Source organism: Leucoraja erinacea, chromosome 19 (assembly GCF_028641065.1).
Source record: "Leucoraja erinacea ecotype New England chromosome 19, Leri_hhj_1, whole genome shotgun sequence".
NCBI lineage: Eukaryota > Metazoa > Chordata > Chondrichthyes > Rajiformes > Rajidae > Leucoraja > Leucoraja erinaceus.
In genome coordinates, this window is record NC_073395.1 from 6,530,453 (window position 1) to 6,558,179 (window position 27,727).

The following is a 27,727-nucleotide window of genomic DNA, read 5'->3' on the forward strand; positions in this document are numbered from 1 at the left end:
TCACCTCTTCCCTGACCAGCAAGAAATGTTGCATCTACCGTATGTATCAATGATATTTATTTTCAGTTTGGTTTATTGTCACGTGCACAGAGGTACAGTGAAAAGCTTTTGTTGCGTGCTATCCAGTCAGCGGAAAGACAAAACATGATTATAATCGAGCCATTTACAGTGTATAGATACGTGATGAGGGATTAACGTTTAGTGCCAGGTAAAGCCAGCAAAGTCTGATCAAGGTACACAAACTCAGCGGGTGCAGCAGCATCTATGGAACGAAGGAAATAGGCAACGCTCCATAGATGCTGCTGCACCCGCTGAGTTTCTCCAGTTTTTTTGTGTACCTTCGATTTTCCAGCATCTGCAGTTCCTTCTTAGACACAAAGTCTGATCAAGGACAGTCCGAGGTAGATAGTAGTTCAGCACTGCTCTCTGCTTGTGATAGGATGATTCAGTTGCCTGATAACAAGCTAGGAAGAAACTGTCCCTGAATCTGGAGGTGCGTGTTTTGACACTTTTTCACTGTTTGTTCTTTCACTTGAAAACTAATAGCACTAACTTGTCAAACACTCTTTATAAAAACCCCAAACCACATAATTCAAATTAAATTCTTTGCACTCACCATCATACGGATTGCAGCATTCGAGTGCGTGGCTGCAGTGGAGATAATTTCTAGCGACTCTGTGAATGTTAAATAGATTAATGAATGTACCATTTAATTATTCAAAATCTTAATGAATCTGAACGTGTCCTATTAAAGCAGTCATTAACTAAAGAGGTTTAAACTAAATTGTCCAAGCCTACAACTGGTGGAAAACAAAGGACAGAGTAATTGTTAAGGAAATCATTTGACTGAAGAAGAAAAAAAAAATCAGGTGGAACTTTTGTGAGTATTTTATCATGAGTGAAGAAATCTTCGAGAAAGGAACAAAGTTCAAACTGCAAAATGCCGGAGTAACTCAGCGGGTGAGGAGGCAACATTTATGGAGAGAAGGAATGGGTGATGTTTCGGGTCGAGACCCTTCTTCAGACCCGGAACGTCACCCATTCCTTCTCTCCATAGATGTTGCCTCCTCACCGGCTGAGTTACTCCGGCATTTTGTGGCGACCTTCGATTTTATCAGGCATATGCAGTTCTTTCTCACACAAGAGCTGAAACTGCTGTCTGCACACAGTCATCCTCACGTCTGCCATGTTTCCAAATGAAAATGATAGCAGCTTTCTATCATCAGCCCCAGCCCCAGGAAGAACTGACGAGGATGTGAAAAACGATGAACTTGGTAACGTCACAGAAACAGGTCCGTGAAATTACCAGCCCACGTTAACCATTTAACTCCTCAGGTTGATACTGTATTCCATAGGTCTGATGGATAATACAATTTCACTATTCACCTTTGAGCCTATCCTTCAATATTTTTAGTTAACAGGAATTGATCAATGCTGCCTTTTGGGCTGTATCTTTAGACCAAAGAGTTTCCTGGTTCTTCATCAATGACAAAGGGGATTAATCAAGTATTATCTATCTAATCTAATCTTATCTGATCTCTCTTCTGTCATGAAGTCAGACGTTGGCTGAGGAGAAGGTGACAACTAGGCATCCAATCAGTAAAATTAATCAGGAGGACAGCGAAACTAGTTGGAGAACTAGTGTGGGGGGAGGGATGGAGAGAGGGGGAAAGCAAGGGTTACTTGAAGTTAGTGTAATCAATATTCATACGGCTGGGGTGTAAGCTGCCCAAGTGAAATATGAGGTGCTGTTCCTCCATTTTGCGTTTGGCCTCACTCTTGACAGCGGAGGAGGCCCAGGACAGAATGGTCAGTGTGGGAATGGGAGGGGGAGTGTTTGCCAACTGAGAAATCGCAGCAGAAGGTGGTTAGGAGGGAGAGATAGATCAGCCATGATTGGATGGCAGAGTAGACTTGATGGGCCGAATGGCCTAATTCTACCTCTATCGCATATGATCTAATGATCGCGTAGGCCCAGGCGGACTGAGTGGAGATGTTACATTGATGTGTTCATACATTCAAGTCAAATTCAAGTACAATAGGAAGAGCAAAGAGAAAGATACAATGTGCAGAATATAGTTCTCAGCATTACAGTTCTAGTGTCCACAATGACATTATTTATTTACCATATTTATGTGATATAGAAGCCACATAACTTTTTTCACACAGAGAGTGGTGAATCTCTGGAACTCTCTGCCACAGAGGGTAGTTGAGGCCAGTTCATTGGCTATATTTAAGAGGGAGTTAGATGTGGCCCTTGTGGCTAAGGGGATCAGAGGGTATGGAGAGAAGGCAGGTACGGGATACTGGGTTGGATGATCAGCCATGATCATATTGAATGGCGGTGCAGGCTCGAAGGGCCGAATGGCCTACTCCTGCACCTAATTTCTATGTTTCTATGGATTCTATCCAAGTTTGCCAATGACACAGTGATAAGTAGTAACATGAACAGAGTATTATTAAATAGTAAGTAGTTACTAATAGATTCAGTAAATAGATAAACCATATAGGTGATAATTAACCAGTTGCTGGCAACACTCTATCCCCATGTATAATTATACTTTTAAAAGGCTTTGATAATGGGAGTGGAAGGGCAAAGGTTCAACTAGTTAAAGAGGTTTTTAAAAGGGAAAATTAAGGGGGAAGTTATTCTTACAAGGACGGTGGCTGATATCCGGGACTCGCTGCCAGAGGAGGTGGTGAAATCAGAAACAATCACCTGTCTAGGAGATATATAGACAGGCAGCTGCATAGGTGCGCCTGTATAGAAGGAAGCTAATTTAAAACGCACCAATAGGATCAGATGCACTCACTGCATTTAAGAGGCATTTAGACAGGCACCTATAGAGGTGTGTCATAGAAGGAAACTGAATAAGCGCAAATGGGAATAGTGCATATGGGCAAGAAAGGTCAGTATGGGCACAGTGGGCCAAAGGGCCCATTTCTGTGCCATGCAACTCTATGAACAACACAATATACTAGTCAACAAAATGGAAGTTGATGGGTTGAAAGGGACAGTGTAAATGTGGCTTAAAAATTGGCCTAATGAATGCAAACAAAGTGAGTTAGTCAGTACAGGAGGATGTCCTACATGGGTCAGTATCAAGAATGCTCGTTGGTCTCTCAACCAGCTTGTTGGTCTTGGGGTATGTTTCTTGTTTAGGTCCTGGCCGTCAATAATTCTGCTACATCACAGAGCGGCACGAAGGCGCAGCGGTTGAGTTGCTGCCTTACATCGCCAGGGACCCGGGTGCAATCCTGACCATTGGTGATGTCTGTACGGGGTTTGTACATTCTCTCTGTGACCGTGTGGGTTTAATCTGGGATCTCCGGTTTCCTCCCACACTCTAAAGATGTACAGGATTTTAGGTTAATTGGCTTGGTATAATTGTAAATAGTCCCTATTGTGTGTAGGATAGTGTTAATGTGCGGGGATCGCTGGTCGGCGCGGACTCGGTGGGCCGAAGGGCCTGTTTCTGAGTAGTATCTCTAAACTAAAATACTGATCATAAATTCAAGAATAACCTGGGTTTTGGAACATAGGGCAACATTTCCAACCATGAATGAAAGAGATACACAGCTACTCAATGTTGTCACCATGTCTGCAGCGAGGTACATTTTAAATGCCTTTTGAAAGATTTCAAAGGACATCAGTAGACTGCTGAACTGGGCAGACGCATACATGGAACGTTTTAATCATGGGGCGTTCCTTTGGTAAGAATAATGAGTGAGTTTTAAAGGAAAGAAGAGAACTGGGCAAGGCTAGATGAAAACATATAGAGAGATATTACAAAGTGAGATACTTATAAACTGAAGCACAGTGAGAAAAGTTAAAAACTATTGCTTAGATCCCAGTGGGAGCATGTTGTCCAGGGCTAAGTAGCACCTTTTGGGAAGGTGCCAGGTCTTTAAGGGGGATGAGAATTATTCAAGCAGTTCCATGGATGCTTGCATTCAGTTCTGCTGAGAGAATCAAGGCAGTATTGCTTAGTTCAGGGCAGGAAAGGTCAGGGAAGGTTTGAAGTGATGAAAACCATTAAATAATAAATAAGAAGGAAATATCTGCAGCGGTAGAAGGGTAGGAAATTGGCAAAGAAGGTGAGAAAGTTTATTTTAATTGTAGCAAGTGGCTGCGATCAGGAACACACTGTCCGAAACGGTGATTGAAGATTAAATTTCAAAAGGATATTGGAAAAGGGAGAAAATTGGCAGGGATCTAATAAAGGGCAAGGGAATGTGATTAACCAGATAGCTCTCTCAAAGGCACAATGGTCTGAATGGCCTGTTCTTGTTCCACATTATTCCATCATGATAGGTATTGAAATCAGTGCTGCAAACTAATCTAAAATGAATGTAATGCAGTGGTGAAGAGAACAAAAGGAGACAACAGGAGAATGAACTGTGCGTCTGCTCGATGCAGGAACTGCTTGTACCATCCCCGGTTACTTTGTCTTCATTGACTAGAGGATAATATATAGTTTCCACAGGGGGAAAGAAAAATAATAATGGTTTTAAAATGAAGAATCAGAACATGAATGTGTTTCTGCCCTACTTCTTCTTCTTAGGAGCAGGGAGGTTCTACTGCAGTTGTACAGGGTCTTGGTGAGACCACACCTGGAGTATTGCGTACAGTTTTGGTCTCCAAATCTGAGGAAGGACATTATTGCCATAGAGGGAGTGCAGAGAAGGTTCACCAGACTGATTCCTGGGATGTCAGGACTGTCTTATGAAGAAAGACTGGATAGACTTGGTTTATACTCTCTAGAATTTAGGAGATTGAGAGGGGATCTTATAGAAACTTACAACATTCTTAAGGGGTTGGACAGGCTAGATGCAGGAAGATTGTTCCCGATGTTGGGGAAGTCCAGGACAAGGGGTCACAGCTTAAGGATAAGGGGGAAATTGTTTAAAACCGAGATGAGAAGAACTTTTTTCACACAGAGAGTGGTGAATCTCTGGAACTCTCTGCCACAGAGGGTAGTCGAGGCCAGTTCATTGGCTATATTTAAGAGGGAGTTAGATGTGGCCCTTGTGGCTAAGGGAATCAGAGGGTATGGAGAGAAGGCAGGTACGGGATACTGAGTTGGATGATCAGCCATGATCATATTGAATGGCGGTGCAGGCTCGAAGGGCCGAATGGCCTACTCCTGCACCTAATTTCTATTTTCTATGTTTCTAGGCCCCCTTAGGTCATGGCTGACCATCGGTGTCTCCAGGTCCCTATATGGAAGGCGCCTGTGCGTGACTTTGTTAAATGTGGGGAGACTGGTCCTTGACAGATCTGGGTCAGGATCCAGTGACATGGAGTCCAAGACGACCAGAGACCCTTTTCTGCTGCAGCCTTCATCCTCCTGCCCAGCCGTTGTGACACTCAACTAAGGTCAGCCATCGTCCTCCGCCTGTTCCACCGTTGAGGTCTTGGTTGGATTGCTCTGTGTCAGAGACCTCCCCCTTGACCTTACTGCCATGGGTGGCCCTACCAGGAGCACAGCTCCGGACGGCAACGCTCTCAGGATCTCAGGACCACACAAGCTTCTCCACCACGACAAGGTGACAATCCACGGAGATTGTCTGCCCTACAATCTATAATAAAATATAACGTTCTGCCGTCATCAGAATCAGCAGCACTGATCCAAACATGTTGGGTGGGATAAATACAGAGCTTAAAGAAAAGAAAATGTAACAAAAAAAAAGTATGTGTTTGAAAATGAAGTTGGCTTTGTCAAATATTCAGAAGCATTATTTTGAGGCGATTGATTAAAATCCAAACAAAACAAAGAAAATCATATCATTGGTCTATTTAGAAATTAATTTTGAGATTTCCATACTCTCTGCGTCTTTCCTGTCTAACGAGTCCTCTGGTAGTTTCTTCAAGTAATCCTTAAGCAGGAGCTCATAGCGGGGAATTCGTTGGACTGGTTCCAGCATGTGATGTTGGATTGTCAGGGACCCACAGATTTCTTGTTTCTGTAAAAACAAACACTCTGTCAAACCGCGGTCCGATTTCGCAAGTGGAACGTTAAATTTAAATGACACAGCACACTTGTGGGGAAACAGAACATTACGCTCTCAGGGACGGCATGGTGGCACAGTGTTAGAGTTGCTGCCTCACAGCGCCAGAGACCCTGGTTCAATCCTGACTACGGGTGCTGTCTGTACGGAGTTTGTACGTTCTCCCCGTGACCTGCGTGGGTTTTCTCCGGACGCTCCAGTTTCCTGCCATACTCCAAAAGACGTACAATAGACAATAGACAATAGGTGCAGGAGTAGGCCATTCGGCCCTTCGAGCCAGCACCGCCATTCAATGTGATCATGGCTGATCATCCCCAATCAGTACCCCGTTCCTGCCTTCTCCCCATATCCCCTGACTCCACTATCTTTAAGGACCCCATCTAGCTCTCTCTTGAAAGCATCCAGAGAACCTGCCTCCACCTCCACCTCAGGCAGAGAATTCCACAGACTCACCACTCTCCGTACAGTTCTGTCGGTTAATTGGCTTCGGTAAAAATAAGTAAATTGTCCCTAGTGTGTAGGATGGTGTTAGTGAATGGGGATGGCAGGTCAACATGGAATCGGTGGGCAGAAGGGCCTGCTTCTGCACTGTATCCCTAAACTAAACTAAATTAAAGAATTTGGAGTCAGGCACAAAATGTTGGAGTAACTCAGCGGGACAGACAGCATCTCTGAATGGACCCATTCCTTCTCTCCAGAGATGCTGTCTGTCCCGCTGAGTTACTCCAGCAATTGTTGTCTATCATCGGTTTAAACCAGCATCTGCAGTTCCTTGCTACATATTAAAGAAGTTGGAATTGATTTTCTACTCTCTGATGAGATTGTCAGTTAATAAAGTTAAGTCAAGAGAGTTTATTGTCATGTGTCCCAGATAGGACAATTAAATTATTGCTTGCTGCAGCACAACAGAATATGGTAAGCATAAATACAGAACAGTTCAGTTTGTCTATATAGCAAAGCTTGATGGCTGTGGGGAAGAAGCTGTTCATGAACCTGGATGCACCAGATTTCAGGCTCGTGTACCTTCTAACTAATGGCAGCTGAGAGATGAGTGTGTGGCCAGGATGGTGTGGGTCCTTGATGATGTGGCAGCCTTTTTGAGGCAGTGACTGCGATAGATCCCTTCGATGGTGGGGAGTTCAGAGCTGATGATGGACTGGGCAGCGGTCACAACTTTCTGCATCCTTTTCCGCTCCTGGACGCTCAAGTTGCCGAACCAAGCCACGATGCAAACAGTCAGCATGGTCTCTACTGTGCACCTGTAGAAGTTCGAGAGAGTCCTCTTTGACATACTAACTCTCCGTAATCTTCTCAGGAAGTAGAGGCGCTGATGTGCTTTTTTTATAATTGCAATAGTGTGCTGGGACCAGGAAAGATCTTCGGAAATATGCACGCCCAGGAATTTGAAGTTCTTGGCCCATTCCACCATCAATCGGTCAATCTCACTTCTATACTCTGACTCGTCACCATCAGTGATTCGTCCCACAACAGTGGTGTCATCAGCGAACTTGATGATGGAGTTCGCTCTATGACCGGTTACGCAGTCATGAGTATAGAGTGAGTACAGCAGGGGGCTGAGCACGCAGCCTTGAGGTGCTCCTGTGCTGATTGTTATCGAGGATGACACATTTCCACCACTACGGACAGACTATGGTCAATGGATGAGGAAGTCGAGGATCCAATTGCAGAGGGATGCGCAAAGACCCAGATCTGAGAGCTTGGTAACCACCTTGGAGGGAATGATCGTATTAAACGCCGAGCTGTAGTCAATGAATGACAGCCTGACATATGAGTTTTTGTTGTCCAAGTGGTCCAGAGCGGAGTAGAGAGCCAGTGAGATCTGTTGTGGCGGTAAGCGAACTGCAGTGGGTCGAGGTTCTTGTCAAGGTATTGATTTGCGCCATCAACCTCTCAAAGCACTTCATCACCACAGACGTTAGTGCCACTGGTCGATAGTCATTGAGGCACGTCGTCACCTTGCTCTTGGGCACCGGTATAATTGATGCCCTTTTAAAGCAGGTGGGAACCTCAGACCTCAGAAGTGAGAGGTTGAAAATGTCCGTAAAAACTCCAGCCAGGTTTTTAGAACATGACCGGGTATACCATCAGGCACTTTCTGAGGGCTCACCCCCCTGAAGGATCTTCTGACGTTGACAGCTGTGACTGTGACTGAAATACCATCACGGCGAATGGGGGCTCGGGAAGGCACATCAGTGTTCTCCCTATCAAAGCGTGCATAAAACGTATTGAGCTCGTCAAGAGTGATGCTTCGCTGACAATTGAGCTGCCTCCTAATGTCGCCTTGTAGGAGGTGATGGCATTCAATCCCTGCCACAGTTGCCGATCATCTGTCTCAACACTCGATGGAGCACTCCAGTTCGATTTTAATTCACTGTGTTAAATAATCATAGCTGGATCAATCAAAGCACTTCAATTAACAATGGCCAGGGGCATCAAAAGATATTGCAGAATGAAAATCCGCACCAAGCCAAAGTTCCTTGGCCTGAGCACTGCTGGCAAGGTTTCCATGCATTGCCCCTCTCTGGTTATCTATCTTCCTGAACCATTGTAGTCCTTGCGATGGTGAGCTCCTGGCGAGCAACGGCCTCACCTCGACAGCAGGCCAGGCTTGCCCGCCGTGGAACCAGGAACCCACCTGGAGTCATCCCAGGCTCATCTCCCGTTCGACCCGGAAGACCGGGAACTGGTGAGGAGGACTGCGACGGTGGCGGATGCTGGACAAAGGGCCGTTTACAAAATGGCGGCGGACGGAGGGGAGGATCGGTGCCGCCATGACAACGGGCCTATAAGGCCTAGACAAGCCTGCCCTCTGAAGAACTTTGAAACGCCAGAAACATGGCGACTCTTTGTGTACCGTCTCAGTGAAGTCTAATACAGTACAATCATGCACTGTTGTACTGCGCTTACCTATTCAATTCAGTTCAATAATTCAATTGAAATGATAGTGTGATTTTACTGGATTGTATGCAAAACAAAGAATTTCACTGTGCCATGGTGCATAGGTACACATGACAATACAGTATCATCATCATCATCATCATGATAGGACCTTTCCTGATTTAGGTTCAGCCACAATGAAGGATGGTAACAAACATTCAACTCAGTAAGTTTTGTGCCTTGGAATAGAACATGGAGATGGTTGTGTTGTCATTGGCATTGTGGCAGCTGTGCAGGTCAGTGCTGAGTGTTGCAGCACACCACCCAACGTCTGTCTCTCATTGAAACACAAAGTGCTGGAGTAACTCAGCGGCTCAGGCAGCATCTTTGGAGGGAACGGAGGCTACGTTTCAGATTGGGACCCTGCAAAAGAGGCAAATCCAGCTTTCGCCCTCCCTACCACAGAGGTCCCGACCCATTACATCGCCAGTCCATTCCCTCCACAGATACCGCTGAGTTACTCCAGCACTTTGTGCTTGACTCAAGATTCCAGCATCTACAGTTCCTTGTGGCTTCTTCTGCCTTGCATTGCTGGAGAGTTGGATGTGAGAGGAGGTTTGGGAGAATGAACGATGATGCTTCTACAAATCAGTGTGGTGTGTGGTTCCTAGTCAGAAAAAGGGTCCCGACCTGAAACGTCACCTATCCGTGATGCCCAGGGATGCTGCCTGACCTGCTGAGTTACTCCAGCACATTTATTGGTGTCTGTACTAGTAAAAACATGCATCTTATTCCATGCAATTGGACAAACATTTTCTCATCAGGCTCAGTTCAAATGTTGCAAAAGATGTTGCAATCACACTTTAAAAATGCATTCCCAATATATCATGCCACCATCACGTTTAATACGTGCAATGTCAAATCGTAAGAGTTTCACTCCCAAGTTACTCATCACATCTAGAGTGCGGGAGTTGGGTCATCCTTGTTGTTACCTGAATTTCCTCAACAATAGCTTTGAACTGCAGTGATCTGCCCATCCACGTTTTCAGAAGTGCCATGGCCTTCTCAAAGTTTTTCACATATTCACCGTACATCTTCAGGAACGGGGCCAACTTCTGCAAAATATCTCCTATTTGTGGCGTGGTATTCCTGCAGGATAGAAATGCGGCCATTACAAAAATGTAGTCTCGTAAAGATGAGCAACGAATGAATCTACAGCACACTGTAATGAAAAAAGAACTGCAGATGCTGGTTTATAGGCGTACCAACGGCACCAACTAGACAGGATTGTGAAGACCGCCAGCAGGATTATTGGTGCTCCACTCCCTTTCCTGCTGGACATATACAGGAAGAGATGTATCAGCAGAGCCATCTCCATCATCAAAGACCCCTACCACCCATCGCATCACATATTCTCCATCCTGCCATCTGGGAAGAGGTACAGGAGCATTAGCTGCAAAACCAGCAGGATGCTCCTCAGCTTCTTCCCGCAGGCTATAAGACTGATAAACGGACTTTGCCCCCTGCCAAAGTATCGCGCACCAACCACCAACCTGGACACACTGCAGCAGAGCCACTGTTGTGCCGCTGCCGATCGGAACGCCTGTTGAATGTTTAGTAGAGTGTTAAATTTGTTCATGATATATGTATTTTTATTTCTATTTATTTTTAATGCACACTGAATGGACTCTGGTTGAGCAACGTTTTTTTGTTTCCTCTGGGAAATGACAATAAAGATATACAATACAATACAATACCAAAGTGCTAGAGTAACTCAGCGGTTCAGGCAGTATCTCTGAAGACAAAGGACAGGTGACGTTTTGGGACGGGACCTGTCTTCAGGCTGGTTGTTGTGGGGATAGTGGGGGGGAGGGGGAATGTGAAGTGAAGAAAAAAATACGGAGCAATTCCGGGCCGGCAACTGATGACCTCAGGCAAGAAGGTTCCCTGATAGGCTGACTGTTGGCTGTGTGAATTAGTTCATTTTGTGCCTGTCTACAGCATGTTGGGTGATGGGGCATTGGTATATGAACTGGAGCTGATGTTTCCCCATCAGTGAATTGGTCAAGAAACCCACTACTTAAAAAAGAAAAGCAGACCTTTGGCAGAAAGCCTCATCAAGGTTATGATCTCCGTCCGTTATTCTCTCCAAAGCCACAACTGTGATCAACAGCAACAAAAAGTTTTGCAAAATTTGAGATGATTGACAATCTATTTAACTATAAAGAACCTCTCCCCACCCTCCCATTGCCAAAACAAATATTAAAAGGCTAAGGGGATAATGGAGCTTTATTCTTTGAAGTTTGGAACTGAAATGTCTAAGAACTGAAAAGATGACAGTATGTCAAAGTAAATGCCACATCTGAAGGAATACAGTTAGTTTTCACTTCTGCCACCACAGACCAGAGATGAAAAGGCAAATGTAAAGTACCCGCATTTACCCTGAGCTTGTCATGTTGCAGGACACATCCTGTGGCTGCTTTCTTCCGATCAAACGAGTAACCTCCCATTTCCGCACTTCACACTCTACCTCGTAAGGTCATAAGTAACGGGAGCAGAATTAGGCCATTCGGCCCATCAAGTCTACTCTGCCATTCAATCAAGGCAGATCTATCTCTCCCTCCTAAACCCATTCTCCTGCCTTCTCCCCATAACCCCTGACACCCGTACTAATCAAGAATCTATCTATCTATTTCTGCCTTAAAAATATCCATTGACTTGGCCTCCACAGCCTTGTGTGGCAAAGAATGCCACAGATTCAGATTCAGATTCAATTTTAATTGTCATTGTCAGTGTACAGTACAGAGACAACATACTCCACATGTCAGTGTCATACTCACCACATCACCTGCCACATAGAGCAGTTGCCCCTCACTTAACCCATCTGTGTCATTTTGTAAACACTTGTGACCTCCACGGAGCTCAGTTTCCACTCCAGCTTTGAACCGTCATCAAATCTGGATACATTACACTTGCCTTTTTCATCTCAGTCATCAATATAAATGATAATTCGTCATGGCCCCGCTGCAGAAAGGATGGAACACACACCTGAAAATGGTCTGTTTATTCATGCAGCTTTTTTTGGCCTTCCACCAATCCTTTACCATGACTAATATCTGACTCCTAAATTCCTGAGCTTTTATTTCTTCCCACTTGTTTGAAAGAGCCTTCTGTGTCCTTCATAATATTGTGGGCTATGGCAATAAGGCTCATCCCGGCAGGCCGCTGTGGCAGACGCCTCCTGGCAGGCCGAGGGGGCCTGGGTCGGCAGAGCCCGCGCGCGGCTGGGGAGGTCCCGGTGGCGATAGTGGAGAGGTCGGTGCGGCGGTCGATGATGGCGCCGACTGACAGACGAGGATGGACCGCGTGGAAGTGAGGGCGCCACTGCCGAGGGAAAGAACATAGGAGGAGGGGGGGGGGGCGCCATGAGGGAGGGGGAGAGCAAAGGGGGACTACACCAACCAGCGATCCCTGCACATTAACACTATCCTACACACACACACACGGGACAATTTACATTTATACCAAGCCAATTAACCTACAAACCTGAACGTCTTTGGAGTTTCAATCATTCAGTTTCAATCTTACAATTTAATTTATTGTCACGTGTACAGAGGTACAGTGAAAAGCTACGACGTGTGTGGGAGGAAACAGAAGATATCGGAGAAAACCCATGCGGTCACGGGGAGACGGTACAAACTCCGTACAGACAGCACCGGCAGTCACGGTGGCGCAGCGCTAGCGTCGATGCCTTACAGCGAATGCAGCACCTGAGAGCACCTGCGAGCGCTGCATTCGCTGTAAGGCAGCAACGTTGCCGCTGCGCCTCCGTGACCGCCTATGGAAGTGCAAAACATAAAAACCGTTTTTAAAACTTACCAAAGATTCATTCGTGTTTCGAGCTCAGGCAGCAGGAACTGACTGTGGAAGGCATAAATGGAGGAAATGTTGGAGAAGATCTTGGTCACTACCTCTGCAGGAAAGGAGCCCTTGCTGTTGGCTTCCTCCAGCAACTTGGCACAGAATACCTGCCGAGCAAATTCACCAGCGTCAATATTCATACTTAACAATGATATTCTCACTGTCAGCAGGAGCACAACAGGGTTGTTAGTGCGGTACAAAATAAATAATACGATAAATAAACAAAAGCAAAAAAATATATTAATTCTATAAATAAAATAACCAATATAGTGCAAAAAACGCAACAAGCCCCAAGTCCCTAGAATGACGCAGGCAGTTCGTAGTTCATACTTTAGTTGCCATTTGTGGTGTTCTATAGCCTGAAGGTTGTTCAGTAAATTAAATTAAGTACAGCATTTTCCTTAATTAATTGTTCAAAATGTAATACAGTAAATCCCCTCATTTTAACGGATCTCTTTATATCTGATTTTGGTTACAGGGGACCCAATCTGGAACTGCAGATGCTGGTTTAAACAGAAGATAGACACAAAAAGCTGGAGTAACTCAGCAGGACAGGCAGCGTCTCTGGAGAGAAGGAACGGGTGACGTTTCAGGTCAAGACCCTTCTTCAAGCTGGTTAGGGATAAGGGGAACGAGAGATATAGACGGTGGTGTGGAGAGATATAGAACAATGAATGAAAGATGTGCAAAAAAGTTACAATGATAAGGGAAACAGCCATTGTTAGCTGTTTGTTGGGTGAAAACGAGAAGCTGGTGCGACTTGGGTGGGGGAGGGATAGAGAGAGAGAGGGAATTGCCAGGGCTACCTGATGTTGGAGAGAACAATATTCATACCACTGGGCTGTAAGCTGCCCAAGCAAAATACGAGATGCATTCCTCCAATTTGCGTTTAGCCCCACTCTGCCTATGGAGGAGACCAAGGATTTAGGACCGAGATGAGAAAATCCTTTTTTTTTTTACACAGAGAGTGGTGAATCTGTGGAACTCTCTGCCACAGAAGGTAGTTGAGGCCAGTTCATTGGCTATATTTAAGAGGGAGCTAGATGTGGCCCTTGTGGCTAAAGGGTTCAGGGGGTATGGAGAGAAGGCAGGGATGGGATACTCAGTTGGATGATCAGCCATGATCATATTGAATGGCCTACTCCTGCACCTATTTTCTATGTTTCTATGATAGAAAGGTCAGTGTGGGAATGGGAAGGAGAGTTAGACCGTGTCTGTTGTGTCACAGAGTGACCACTAGGGGGGATGGAACGAATGGTGCTTTTGGATTCTTTAAACTTAGTTTAGTTGTGAGAGAAATCCAAGTCCACGCCGACCAGCGATCATCTAGTTCTATCCTACACACCTGGGACACTAGCAGTGTGTAGGACAGACCCGGAAACCCACGCGGCCATGGGGAGTGAGGTGGCATCGTAAGGCAGCAGCTTCTCCAGCAACCTACAGAAGCCAGCCCAAACCACAAGCCCTCCACGTCAACGCAAGGTGGGAGGAAACCCGAGCACCTAGAGGAAACCCACGCTGCCACAGACTGTTCAGTCCGAAGAAAGGTTTTTCGACCCGAAATGTCACCTGAAATTCCTTCTCTCCAGAGATGTTGCCTGTCCCACTGAGTTACTCCAGCATTTTGTGTCTATCTTGGTTGACAAGTGGGGGTTAATGTTTGTCTATTGCTTTACAATAGTTTACTTATGTTTGGTTACTTCATATATGAAGTATGTATGTGTATAATAGTTGTATGTATATATGTGTCTGTAGGTATTATGGGAAATTGCCTGGGGTAGTACAGGTGCACAACCTTTTATCCGGAGTTCCAGAAACCGAAAAGCTCCGAAAACCGGCCATTTTTTCCAGATGTCGTCTGCGCACCAAAGCTCGTGTTTGGCGCCAAACTTGACCCAAAACGACCCACAGTCAACCCAGGTCTGTACTACTGTAGCGGCTGCCTCCTCCCTGGAGACCGGGAGACGCTTAAACATCTGTAAATCATTGCTTAAATGTTAGTCAGTTAGTTTGGAGGGCTTTTATGTGAAGGGGGGTGAAGGGGTAAACTTTAATTCTTAGTCCCCTACCTGGTCGGAGAGGCGGGGAGCGGTCAATGCCTTACCGGGTCGTTGTGCAGTAAGCTCCGCAGCGCTGTGGCCGGTGGGGCTGCGGTCGGCGCCGGTTGTAGCTCCGACCCCGGCAACTCTACCCCTGGCTGCGAGGCGCTCCAAATCCAGCGCGGCCCGCGGCCGGACGCCCCAGCTCCGCGAATGTCGGGAGTCGGCGGCGTCGCAGCGCTGGGATACCAGCGGGGTGCGGGCAATGCCTTACCGGGTCGCCGTGCGGCAAGCTCCGGAGCGCTGTGGCCGCCGACTCCCAACATTCGCGGAGCGTCGCTGGATTTGGAGCCGCGCAGCCAGGGGCACCACCGGCCGCGGGCGGAGCTACAACCGGCGCCGGACGGAGCCCCCAGCTCCGCGGCTCCAAATCCAGTGACGCTCCGCGAATGTTGGAAGAAGGCGGCCACAGCGCTCCGGAGCTTGCCGCACGGTGACCCGGTAAGGCATTGCCCGCTCCCCGCTGGTATCCCAGCGCTGCGACGCCGCCGACTCCCGACATTCTCGGAGCTGGGACGTCCGGCCGCGGGCCGCGCTGGATTTGGAGCGCCTCGCAGCCAGGGGTAGAGTTGCCGGGGTCGGAGCTCCAACTGGCGCCGCCCGCGGCCGGACGGAGCCCCCAGCTCCGCGAGGTTGGGAGTCGCCGACCAGGTAGGTAGGGGACTAAGAATTAAAGTTTCCCCCTTCACCCCTACACCACCACCACCACATAAAATCCTTCCAAACTAACTGACTAACATTTATGCAATGATTCTCCCGGTCTCCGGGGAGGAGGCAGCTGCTCCAGACTTTTCAAGCCGACCGCGCTACCTACCTAATCTACGCTAAAAATCTTCCATTCTGAAATCCGAAAATGTCCGAAATCCGACAAGTGTCTGGTCCCAAGGCTTTCGGATAAAAGGTTGTGCACCTGTATTATTATTATTAATTAATTGATTTTTAAATATGGTAGAAGTGTCCTTTTCGAGCTTGTACAGACACAGAGTTGGACATTGGAAATTTGCTTTTTGTTCTTTTCATTGCTTGTAAATATTGATTGTAATGCCCAATTGTTTGATAATTTCGATTTTGTTACTATTAATGTCTTTAATGTCTTTACTTGTTCGGAATAAATAAAATAAATAAAATAAAAATAAATCTTTGGAGTACACCAGGGTCTGCAGTTCCTCCCTACACAAAGGAGAGGTGTTCCCTTCCTTGGAGAAACAAACAACTGCACACGCTGGAATATTGAACAAAACAGAAACCACTGGAGTCAATCAGCAAGTTAGAGGCAGCATCTGTGGGAGGGAACGGATAGGTGACGTCTCAAGCCGGGACTTTCTGAATCAGTCTGAAATAGAGTCATGTGGAGAGGAAAGACAAACTCTGACAAATCCACCACTCACCTGATCTAGTAGATGGAGCTTGTTCACAAACGCTCTCTCTGTCAGCAAAAGCTCGTTAGCAATCTTATAGAGCTTTTCTTCGTTTGTCTCCTACAGAGAAAAAACATAGGTTCAAAGGTCTGTTTATTGTCACGTGTACCAATGAAGGTGCAGTGAAACTCGAATTACCATACAGACATACCAAAGAAAAAAGCAACAAGGTACACAACTACATAAAAGTTAATCGTCCATAATCACATCCTGCATCTATTGTCTACTGGGGTATTGATTGGGGATGATCAGCCATGGTCACATTGAATGGCTCGAAGGGCCGAATGGCCTACTCCTGCACCTATTGTCTATTGTCCATTGTAACATAAACATCCACCGCAGTGGATTCCCCATATTCCTCACTGTGATGGAAGACAATAAGGTCTAATCTTCCTCCTCTTCATTGCAGGTTGCATTAATGAAATCTTCCCTCATTCTCTACTTCAAGAACTCAGCATTCTGGCCGATTTATCTTGGAAGTGGGTGGAGTAAAGAACCCAAGCTGGTTTAGATTTCCTTACAGTTTGGCAAACACGCTGCTTGTGGTCTAACCACAATTCTATGCCAGATTAAGACAGCTACACTGAGTTAGCACTGGGGCAGAAACATGTTGTTGCATGTTTGGGAGGATTGTTGAGCTCTGAAGTAGAAAGACGGCTGGCACAGTGGCAGAGTGGTAGAGTTGCTGTCTCATACATGGCGATTACAGCGCCAGAGACCCTGGTTCGATCCCGACTATGGGTGCTGTCTGTACGGTGTTTGTACGTATTCCCCGTGGCTGCATGGGTTTTTTCCCCAAGATCTTCGGTTTCCTCCCACACACCAGCGATGTACAGGTTTGTGGGCTAATTGGCTTGGTGTAAGTGTAAACTGTCCCTAATGTATGTGGAGGATGGTATTAACATGCGGGGATCGCTGGTCGGTGCAGACACGGTGGGCCGAAGGGCCTGTTTCCGCGCTGTATCTCTAAAACTAAAAACACCAACTCTAAATACACTTGATTAGGATTCTGCTGCATACACTATCCCCAACACCATCCTAACCATCTCAAGAAGGGTTTCGACCCGAAACATTGCCTATTTCCTTCGCTCCATAGATGCTGCTGCACCCGCTGAGTTTCTCCAGCTTTTTTGTGTACCTTCGATTTTCCAGCATCTGCAGTTCCTTCTTAAACACCATCCTAACCCTCCTTATCCATTGTACTCTCTACCCTCACATACACCCCTCTCCATGCAACTTACGCCTCTGATGGGACAACCCTAACCCTAACCACAGAGAGATCGTGGGAAGGGAAGTGACACAGGCATAAACTAATCTGTAAATCAATCATTCATTTCCTCCGCCGACTTGAATATCTAAATGCCCAATTACGTCAGAAATGTGCCAGAATATTGCAAACAATCGCAATAAGGCAGTACAGGGCTGTTGTGGTTGAGTTGCTGCCTTACAGCGGCAGAGACCCGGGTTCCATCCTGACTACAGGTGCTGTCTGTACGGAGTTTGTATGTTCTCCCTGTGACCTGCGTGGCTTTTCTCCGGTTTCCTCCCACACTGAAGAGACGTGCAGGTTTGTGGGTCAATTAGCTTTGGTAAAAAATAGTAAATTGTCCCCAGGGTGTAGCCAAGTGCTACGTGTACGGGGCGATCGCTGGTTGGTGCAGACTCACTTGACCGAAGGACCTGTTTCCATGCTGTATCTCAAAAGTAAAGTAAAGGTAACGTATACTAAAGTGAAGCAGGAAGTGGCACCAATGTAATCCACAATGCACAGGGGAGATGTTGAGAGAGTGGGTTACACAAAAAAGCTGGAGAAACTCAGCGGGTGCAGCAGCATCTATGGAGCGAAGGAAATAGGCAACGTTTCGGGCCGAAACCCTTCTTCAGACTGATCGGGGGCGGGGGTGGTGGGGACAAGAAAGGGAAAAGGAGGAGTAGCCAGAAGGCTGGGGGATGGGAGGAGACAGCAGGGGGGCTGAGGAAGGGGAGGAGACAGCAAGGACTAACAAAATTGGGAGAATTCGATGTTCATGCCCCCGGGGTGCAGACTCCCCAAACGGAATACGAGGTGCTGTTCCTCCAATTTCCGGTGCTGCTCGCTGTGGCCATGGAGGAGACCCAGGACAGAGAGGTCGGAGGCGGAGTGGGAGGGGGAGTTGAAGTGCTGAGCCACCGGGAGGTCAGCTTGGTTATTGCGGACCGAGCGGAGGTGTTCGGCGAAACGATCGCCCAACCTCCGCTTGGTCTCACCGATATAGATCTGCTGACATCTAGAGCAGCGGACGCAATAGATGAGGTTGGAAGAGATGCAGGTAAACCTCTGTCGCACCTGGAACGATTGCTTGGGTCCTTGAACGGAGTCGAGGGGGGAGGTAAAGGGACAAGTGTTGAGAGAGTGGGTCTGATTAGAACTGAAACAACCCCCAGTCCATGTATCTCTGGAGCAGCTTGGGCCCACGTGAGTGTCCACGGCTACTACATGGATCTGGAGAAAGTGTGTTATAAGGTCATAAGGAATAGGAGTAGAATTAGGCTATTCGGCCCATCAAGTCTACCCCGCCATTCAAATGTGGCTGATCTATCTCTCCCTCCTAACCCCATTCTCCTGCCTTTTCCCCATAACCACAGACACCAGCATTTGGAGAAGTTGTTTAACGTGGGTCGAGTGCAGACAGACAAATGAAGAGGTTGGCATGAGTCATGAATGGTTAATTGGCATACTACCAAAAAAGGAACAACACAATTCTTACTTGCAAAGCAGAACAGGTCTGTAAACACGGTACTCCTGGATGCACCACCATACCCACAGACAACTGTTTGGCCTTACTGGTAGTTTATTTGTGAACATCAAACAACGTTGCCCCCGATAGCTCCGCTCCATGTTAGAGAGGGAAGAAATATCATATGTGCCCAACTAGTGCTGAGAAAGCATTACATGCACTGAGGTGAACTGTACATGGACCTGCTCGAATCAATTTCTCACTTGTGCACTTTAATATTAGACATAGAGGGTGGAGTGGGCCATTCAGCCCACTGTAGATGCTACCCCAGTCAATAAGACAACAGCTGATGTTGGTGTCCTTTATGGGTGACTGGTTGCATACCTTGGGTGAAGGATTTCACTGTAACTTGTCACATGTGACAATAAAATATTCAATTCAATTCTTAATCCAGTGGCACTTCTCTGAATTGACAGCACAGTCATTCATTCCCTTCACTTCTCTTGGAAATGAGTGCTGGCATGGTCGATCCTGTGTTAAACTGCATTTACTAGCGATTGATACTTTTCAAAATAGTATGTTTTTCAATCCTCTTTCAAGACATAATTGCTGCTGCATTGTACCTTCCCTTGACCTCGTTTCACCACAATCAGTTAGCCTGCTCGCCCCAGAATGTACGCAGCAAATATCTCAACTTAAAATTCTACGCAGCGTAATGGAGACGTACTCGTGACCCAAAACGTCACCCATTCCTTCTCTCCAGAGATGCTGACTGTCCCGCTGGGTTACTCCAGCATTTTGTGTCTACCGTTGGTGTAATCCATCGTCTGCAGTTCCTTCCTGCACCAACGTGCACTCTTGTACACGTATGAAGTAACTATAGATGATGCTGGTTTACACTGAAGATGGATACAAAATGCTGGAGCAACTCAGCGGGCCAGACAGGCAGTTTCACTGGGGAGAAGGAATGGGCGAGACCCTTCTTCAGTTTGTGGCAGATTCCTTACCTTCTTCTCTGCGCTCAGTTCGTTTTCACTCGTCTGTATTTCTCCATTGCGAATTTTCTTTGCTTCCAGGGTGGTCTGCGTCTGCACTTCCGGAGCCTCTCCTGGTTTCTCGCGCGGCATCAAGACGGCATTGAGGCCGGCCACCGCTGCCCGTCCCGTGGTAGACGGCGCCTGACTCACGGCGGCCTCTTGCTCCCCGTCTGGCGGTCTGTTGTCCATCAGAGGCTCGGCCGTACGCGCGCTGCCCTCGGCGCTGCCCGCTGGCAGCGAGGTCACCAACCCGTTGGCCGGCTGCAGCCCAGCGTCGGAGGCAGATTCTGCGGCACAGTTTACCCTCACAGAGTCCGTTCTCTGCCGCTGAAGAATAGGATGGTCTGACAGCAGTTTGGGCTGATGAGAATTAATCAAAGCTCTTGCAGGGTTTCGGGGAGAAGGTGACCCACTTTGAACGTCCTTCTTCAAATCATTAGGGCTCCCTGGACTATCAAAATATAAAGCTACAGTTAATTCCTACTCTTTGGTTAAACAACACTGCATTTCTTCTCGTTGCGGTTGCATTAGAAGGGGAGTTAAAAAATACATAAGCTGGTTGGTTTTGCTGCTTTCATGCTGTATGAACCGATGCAGAAATACATTCCCGAGAGGATAAGTGCTCCATTTCGACAGAACAGAAATAAACCTACTTAAACAAGCACACCGTATAGCAGCAACTGTGAATAGAGGTCAGTCTGTTATACGGTGATAAGAACTTGTCTCTGCCATATACACCGTAAATAACTTGCATATTTACCACAAAACAGTTCAGTGCATTAAAGAAAAAGAAGCAACCCCTCAGCGACAAAAATATATTTTCTTCCTTCCCCCTTCTCAAAACTGTGAAGAGATGCAACAAAGCATCTTCACCGATGAGACATTTGAAGGGAAGCAGAAGGTGCCACTGCTTGGGCCTGTCCAACTTGGGCGTCACTTGCGCATCATTTACGTGTCACGATGCACGACGCGTGCGTGGTGACGCTCACGTGATGCGTGCATGGTGCGTGGTGACCAAGGAAGTGACGTGCGGTTGCGCGCGGCGCCCCAGGATTTATGGGACGCACAAATTGCGCCCAAGTGGGACAGGCCCTTCAGGGTTTCTGAGTTGTGTGTATTCTTGTTTCCAAGAGTCTTTTATCCCCTTTGCCCTCTACCAAGGGAATACGAGGGGCCGATATCGCCAGTCTGAAGAAGGGTCTCAACCCGAAACGTCACCCATTCCTCTCTAGAGATGCTGAGTTACTCTAACATTTTGTGTCTACCGGCGGCAGTCCAAAATCATTATGCAGTGATCCACTATCCACCCTACATCTACATGGTAGACACAAAATGCTGGAGTAACTCAGCGGGACAGGCTGCATGTCTGGAGAGAAGGAACGGGTGACTTTCCAGAGTCAGAAGAATGGTCTCTACCCGAAACGTCACCCATTCCTTCTTTCCAGAGATGCTGCTGGTAGAGTTGCTACCTCCCAGCGCCAGGGACCCGGGTTCGATCCTGACCACAGGTGCTGTCTCTGTATGGAGTTTGCATGTTCTCCCTGTGACCACAAGGTTTCCTCTGAGTTCTCCAGTTTCCTCCCACACTGACGAGCGGTTTGTAAGTTAAGTGGCCTGCATAATGTGACCACATCAGTCTCAAGAAAGGCGCCGACCCAAAATGTCACCTATCCAGGTGCACGAGAGATGATGCCTGACCCGCTGAGTTACTCCAGCACTTTGCGTCATTTTGCGTAAACAAGTTTGGTTTAGTTTACAGATACAGCAGGAAAACAGTCCCTTCAGCCCACTGAGTCCGCACCGACCAGCGACCAAACCCCGCACTTTAACACCACCCTACAATTCTCACATTTACACCAAGCCAATTAACCTACAAACCTGTACATCTTTGGAGTGTGGGAGGAAACCGATGATCTCGGAGAAAACCCACGCAGGTCACGGGGGGAAGGTACAAACTCCATACAGACAGTGCCCGTAGCCAGGATCAAACCTGGCTCTCTGGCGCTGTAAGGAAGCAATTCTACCGCTGTGCCTTGTTTCTGCCTCGATGCCAATGTCCTTTTAAATGTCTATGCACTGGATTTAAATAAACTTCAAGGGATTCTTAACATAAAGCAAAATAAATTCCAACACAACTGTTCAGGTGGCCATGATCTCCTCCCGACCTTCAACACGACAAATCGAGAGACACGGTAGAAATGAATATTACAACGGGAAGAATGCACTTCATTTCAAAACCATCTACTTCCTCCCACTTTAATTTTCCAGCCCACACTAATTCGCAACCTCCTACAATGTTATAAGGAACAAAACGCAAAGTGCTGGAGTAACTCAGCGGGTCAGGAGGCGTCTCTGGAGGACATGGATAGGTGATGTTTTGGGTCGGTACCCCTGAGGGTCGCCAACTTTCTCACTCCCAAATAAGGGACAAACGGTCAAAATAAGGGACAAATTCCCGACGGCAATTCGTTGACCGACTCGGCTGTGGCTGGGTGAATGATGAGTTGGCCCGGGTGCTGGACTGCACACAAAGCCCAGCCCGGCGGGCCAGCTGAGGAGTTTTGACCTGGGCGCGACGTTGCGTGCAAAGTCCGGCACCCCGTCCAACTCATGAACCGATGATCGGCCATGAGAAGGAGGGGTGGTGGTGGTGGTGTCGGCAGTAAGCGAAGGCCAGACAGCTGGCTGGGCTGCCGACCGACGGGGCCAAGGGCGAGGCGCTGCTGCTGCTGCACTCCATGGGCTGCACTACACGGGACTGGGCGCTCCGACCCGACAGTCCCCTCGAACCGAGTAGTAGCTGTCAAATACGGGGACAAGGGCGGTCCCGTATGGGACAAACCAATTTAGCCCAAAATACGGGATGACCCCGGCTAATATGGGGCAGCTGGCAACCCTAGTGCCCCCTCTACAAATTGATTGTACTAGGGGGGGGAGAGAGAGCATGAAAAGGAGATGGGGGCAGGACAAAGCAATTCACTCACCAAGTTACACAGTCACCACCTTCTGTGTAAAAAAAATTTTCCCCACACATCTCCCTTTAGACTTTGACCCTCTCATCCTGAAGATTAGCCTCTCTCATCTTAAAACTACAAATAAAGATGGAAAATGCTGAAAACACTCAGCAAGCCAGGCAGCATCCGTCAACAATGAATGGTTCAGATACAGGACCTTCGTCAGAACTGGCTGTAAAATAGACAGGGGCACCATTCTGTTCCTTTTACACCCTGAATGAATTCAAGTTTGCTCGGTGTTTGGTTAATTAAAATGCAAGCCCCCAACTTCAATATGTTTCACCAGCTGATTGGTCCACAAAGGAATGTCTTTCAAAAGATAAAATAATTCAGAATTGCTGAAATGACAGAAATATGGAATGAGCTGCCAGAGGAGATAGTTGAGGCAAGTACTATCACAACATTTAAATAAACAGCTGGACAGGTACATGGATAAGGCAGGTTTCGAGGGATTATGGGCCAAACGCAGGCAGGTGGGACTAGTGCAGATGGGGCATGTTGGCTTGCGTGGACAAGTTGGGCCGAAGGGCCTGTTTCCATGCTGTATCACTCTATGAGTCTACTGATTCATTATTTCCTACTTTCATTTGGAAATGGGAGTTGAGCTTGGGCCAGGGTTGGAGCAGACAGGACCACGGAGTAAAGACGAGTTGCCTGGGTTTCAACAACTAAGTTACATAGATAGGTTGAATAAGTTAGGTCTTTATTCTCTGGAGCGCAGAAGGTTAAGGGGGGACCTGATAGAGGTCTTTAAAATGATGAGAGGGATAGACAGAGTTGATGTGGACAATTTTCCCTTTGAGAATAGGGAAGATTCAAACAAGGGGACATGACTTCAGAATTAAGGGACAGAAGTTTAGGGGTAATATGAGGGGGAACTTCTTTACGCAGAGAGTGGTAGCGGTGTGGAATGAGCTCCCAGTGGAAGTGGTGGAGGCAGGTTCATTGGTATCATTTAAAAATAAATTGGATAGGCATATGGATGAGAAGGGAATGGAGGGTTATGGTATGAGTGCAGGCAGGTGGGACTAAGGGGAAAAAAAATTTGTTCGGCATGGACTTGTAGGGCCGAGATGGCCTGTTTCCGTGCTGTAATTGTTATATGGTTATATAGTTACAACCTCACGTACAAACGCGCGCGCACTCACGTGCATCCTTACCTGCTTCCTTGAAACCGGTTGATCAGATCAGACACTTTGCCAACTTTTTCCTTGCATGGACTGGGTGGTGTGAAGGAGTCCATCCTTGCCTTTCCACCGTGCAATGCCTTGATGTCTGGACCTTGGCTTGCTTGCTGTGCTGCCGGACTTTGAAGATGCAGAGGCTTTCGAGGCACTGTGTGAGAGCAGGCAGAATTATATTACTGCATGATCTGCAAGTTGCTTCAACGGCAGCCCAGGACTAAACACCATTTCTCCACTCAAAATCTCGCAGCGGAGAACATGCCTATTTACCACCTTGCTTAGATTTGATTTCATTAAATTTGGAAGCGTTTCTGTCCTCTCACCAGGATTTTAAACCAGGAAGTAGAACAATTAATAACACAACTAAACACGGATCCACTGAGTGAGTTTCTGCTGAACTCCGATGATGTCATGCAACCAGTACCATGCAATTAAACTGCAGAAGCAAAACCAGAAAGTAATCTTGTTTCCACTCAACATTGTATCTCATTTCTAAAGATACCAGAGGAACCAGATACATTACAAACAAGTTCCCCCTTCTAGATTTCACATCCCCCATGGAACTACACCTTTAACGCTACCTGTCGGCCTAACAACAACTTTTATTCTGGATTCACATCCATTTATTTCAAGTCTGCAACCTCAGTCTCTCTGATGAGCAACTCAGTGTTTCACATCATCTCTCAGCATCAGCACCCAAGCCCATTTCTCCAACCAGCTTGCTTCCCCATTTCTGCTTCAGCTTGCTTTCCAGTTGACTCACTGCAAGTTCTGCTCGGTTTGAATTGTCAACCTGTCGAGCCTTTGGTGCCTTCCCTCACAGTGGGAACATTTCATTCTGCTGTGTGGGGATGTTTTTATGTTGAATTCTATCGTGTGCTGTGTTCTTTATTTTTATTGTATGGCTGTATGGTAATCTCATTTCACTGTGCCATCTGGCACATGTGACAAATAAATGCATCTTGTAAATGTGAAGATAGCTTCATTGTTAGAGCTGTATTTTATCAGGATTCAACAAGCATTGGAACATACACACACACACACACACACGCATACACACACTGCAGTCATGCACATAGCCTCGCACACATTTAGATGATGCGTACATACACACAACACAGGCACTCTTGCGCACAGGCAAACTTACACAATGCACACATATAGGGTCATTTCACGAAAGGTCACTGGAGCATAGATTCTCATCCACGTGACTGCAAAATCCAACTGGAGTACAAACGTCACTTCCAGTACATGTTATTCATGCTGAAAACGCGCACTTTCAAACCCGTTAAAAACCGCGAAACGGCCCGTTTTTGAGCTGTAAATAACTGTGCCAGTCGGGGTGGCCGTGAGACACAATTATCCTGCTTTAGAGTCCAGAAGATAGATAAAAACGAAGGTAAATACAAGAGGGAGCTGAAGGGAAAATAACAACGGAAGTTGTTGGCCGTGCAGATATAAAGATAGAAAATATTGGGAATTATCACGTTTGCTCACTGCATTTCATCAAAACATCAATAATGCCTTAGTTTTGATGAAATGCAGCGAGCAAACGCGATAATCAGCATCAATAACATGTACTGGAAGTTACGTTTGTACCCCAGTTAAATTTTGCGGTCACGTGGGTGAGGATCTATGCTCCAGTGACCTTTCGTGAAATCACCTTATACACCACCCATGTACCCATGCACACCTGCACGATGCATGCAGCCATGCACATACGCCCACACTCACAGAACGCATGCAGCTGCGTGCATATACTCACACACACTCATATGATGCATGCACACACACACACACACACTCATATGATGCACACACACACACACACACACACACACACACACACACACACACAGTGGAAAAGTTGCAATCACTCATAAAACATCAAAATTGCTCAGCTGCATCAGATTTCAAGGCTAGTGACACCAGGTTTTTACACAGAGAGTTGCCTGAAAACAGCCTGGAAGAAACTGTCCCTGAATCTGGAGGTGTGAGTTTTCACACTTCTAGACATCTTGCCTGATGGGAGTGGGGAGAAGAGGGAGTGACTGGGGTGAGAGACTCGTCCTTGATTCTGCTGCTGGCCTTGCCGAGACTGCATGAGGTATAAATGGAGTCAATGGAATGGAGGTTGGTTTGTGTGAAAATATGACTTCAATAATTGTAGAATATCTAGCATCAACAAGGTTGTAGCTCACGGATATCCATGGAGGAAATAAACAGTTGGGTCAATTGCTGCCGGGATGATAAAAAACACGATATTGAGGCAAGCCATGAATTCTGCATGGTCTTGCATCAGTCAAATAAACTTGGGTTAATAGCTTTTTTCATCCCAGCGCACATTTTGCAGAATCGATCAATTCCATGCCCAATAAATGTAATCGTGAAGAAAAAGGCAAATGAAAAAACATATTCTTCCAACTTGCAGTTTGTTATTTTCGATTTCGGATATAGTCACAGGGGGGGAACTGAAAGAGAATGGACCTCAAAACCAAACTGCTTGAGGATGCATTTTGTTTTCCTTGATTCGAATCCCTACATTATCAAGTGGTTTTCATGACAGTCTGCCGACTGCCAGGAAAGTGAAACGTTAAATGTCAATGTTTTGAAGGCAGCATTAACATTTTATTATTTTCCTGGGGGGAACTAACTGGCAATAATATATTAGCTTTCCTTCTCCAAGGGAAGATAGATTTCAATAATCAGAAATGCCATAAATCTTGGATAATTGTAAGATTTCACACAAAGACTGAAATTATGACATTTATACATCTATAAACATTTTAAATGATTTGATTTCCCAATTTTTATCAATACTTTTCACCCACAATTCGGGTCGAGACTCTTCTTCAGTCTGAAGAAGTGTCTCGACACGAAACATCACCCATTCCTTCTCTCCAGAGATGCTGCCTGAACCGCTGAGTTACTCCAGCATTTTGTGTCTACCTTTGATTTAAACCAGCATCTGCAGTTCTTTCCTACACACTTTGCTGTAACATGTGACAAGGCACAGTGAAATTCTTTGCTTGCATACCCAAGGTCTGCAGCGGACAGGAGAGCCCTTCAAAGGGTCATCAACACCGCACAAAAAATCACTGGCTGCCCACTGCCCTCCCTGAAGGACATCTTCAGCTCTCGCTGCCTTGGCAGGACAGCCAACATCCTGAAGTACCCTTCCCACCCTGGACACAACCTGTTCCACCTGCTGCCCTCTGGCAGACGGTACAGATCTTTCAAAACTCGCACAAACAGACTCAGAGACAGCTTCTACCCCATAGCCATACGTGAACTTAACAATGCAAAATAAGAAATAACACTCACATTCAACTGAATGGCTCTACCTCAGCTGCTATTGTTATTTATCTGTAATTTTTTTATTTTTTTATTATATGTATGTATTTTTACCTTATCTTATATATTTAAA

At 46.6% G+C, this 27,727-nt stretch overlaps 1 protein-coding gene across 3 annotated transcripts in view; it reads right to left on the reverse strand.

Annotated features, from left to right (window-relative positions):
• Nucleotides 1-27,727, reverse strand: part of fgd4a (FYVE, RhoGEF and PH domain containing 4a) — a 158,297-nt gene that overhangs the window by 25,518 nt on the left and 105,052 nt on the right. For all 3 annotated transcript variants that reach the window (XM_055650178.1, XM_055650179.1, XM_055650180.1), the window contains exons 3-9: nucleotides 24,277-24,451; nucleotides 20,073-20,553; nucleotides 16,319-16,408; nucleotides 12,790-12,938; nucleotides 9,903-10,059; nucleotides 5,829-5,967; nucleotides 617-675 (exon numbers count right to left, since the gene is read on the reverse strand). In XM_055650178.1, coding sequence (XP_055506153.1) covers nucleotides 617-675; nucleotides 5,829-5,967; nucleotides 9,903-10,059; nucleotides 12,790-12,938; nucleotides 16,319-16,408; nucleotides 20,073-20,553; nucleotides 24,277-24,451 — 1,250 coding nt within the window. The remainder of the gene's footprint in view (nucleotides 1-616; nucleotides 676-5,828; nucleotides 5,968-9,902; nucleotides 10,060-12,789; nucleotides 12,939-16,318; nucleotides 16,409-20,072; nucleotides 20,554-24,276; nucleotides 24,452-27,727) is intronic.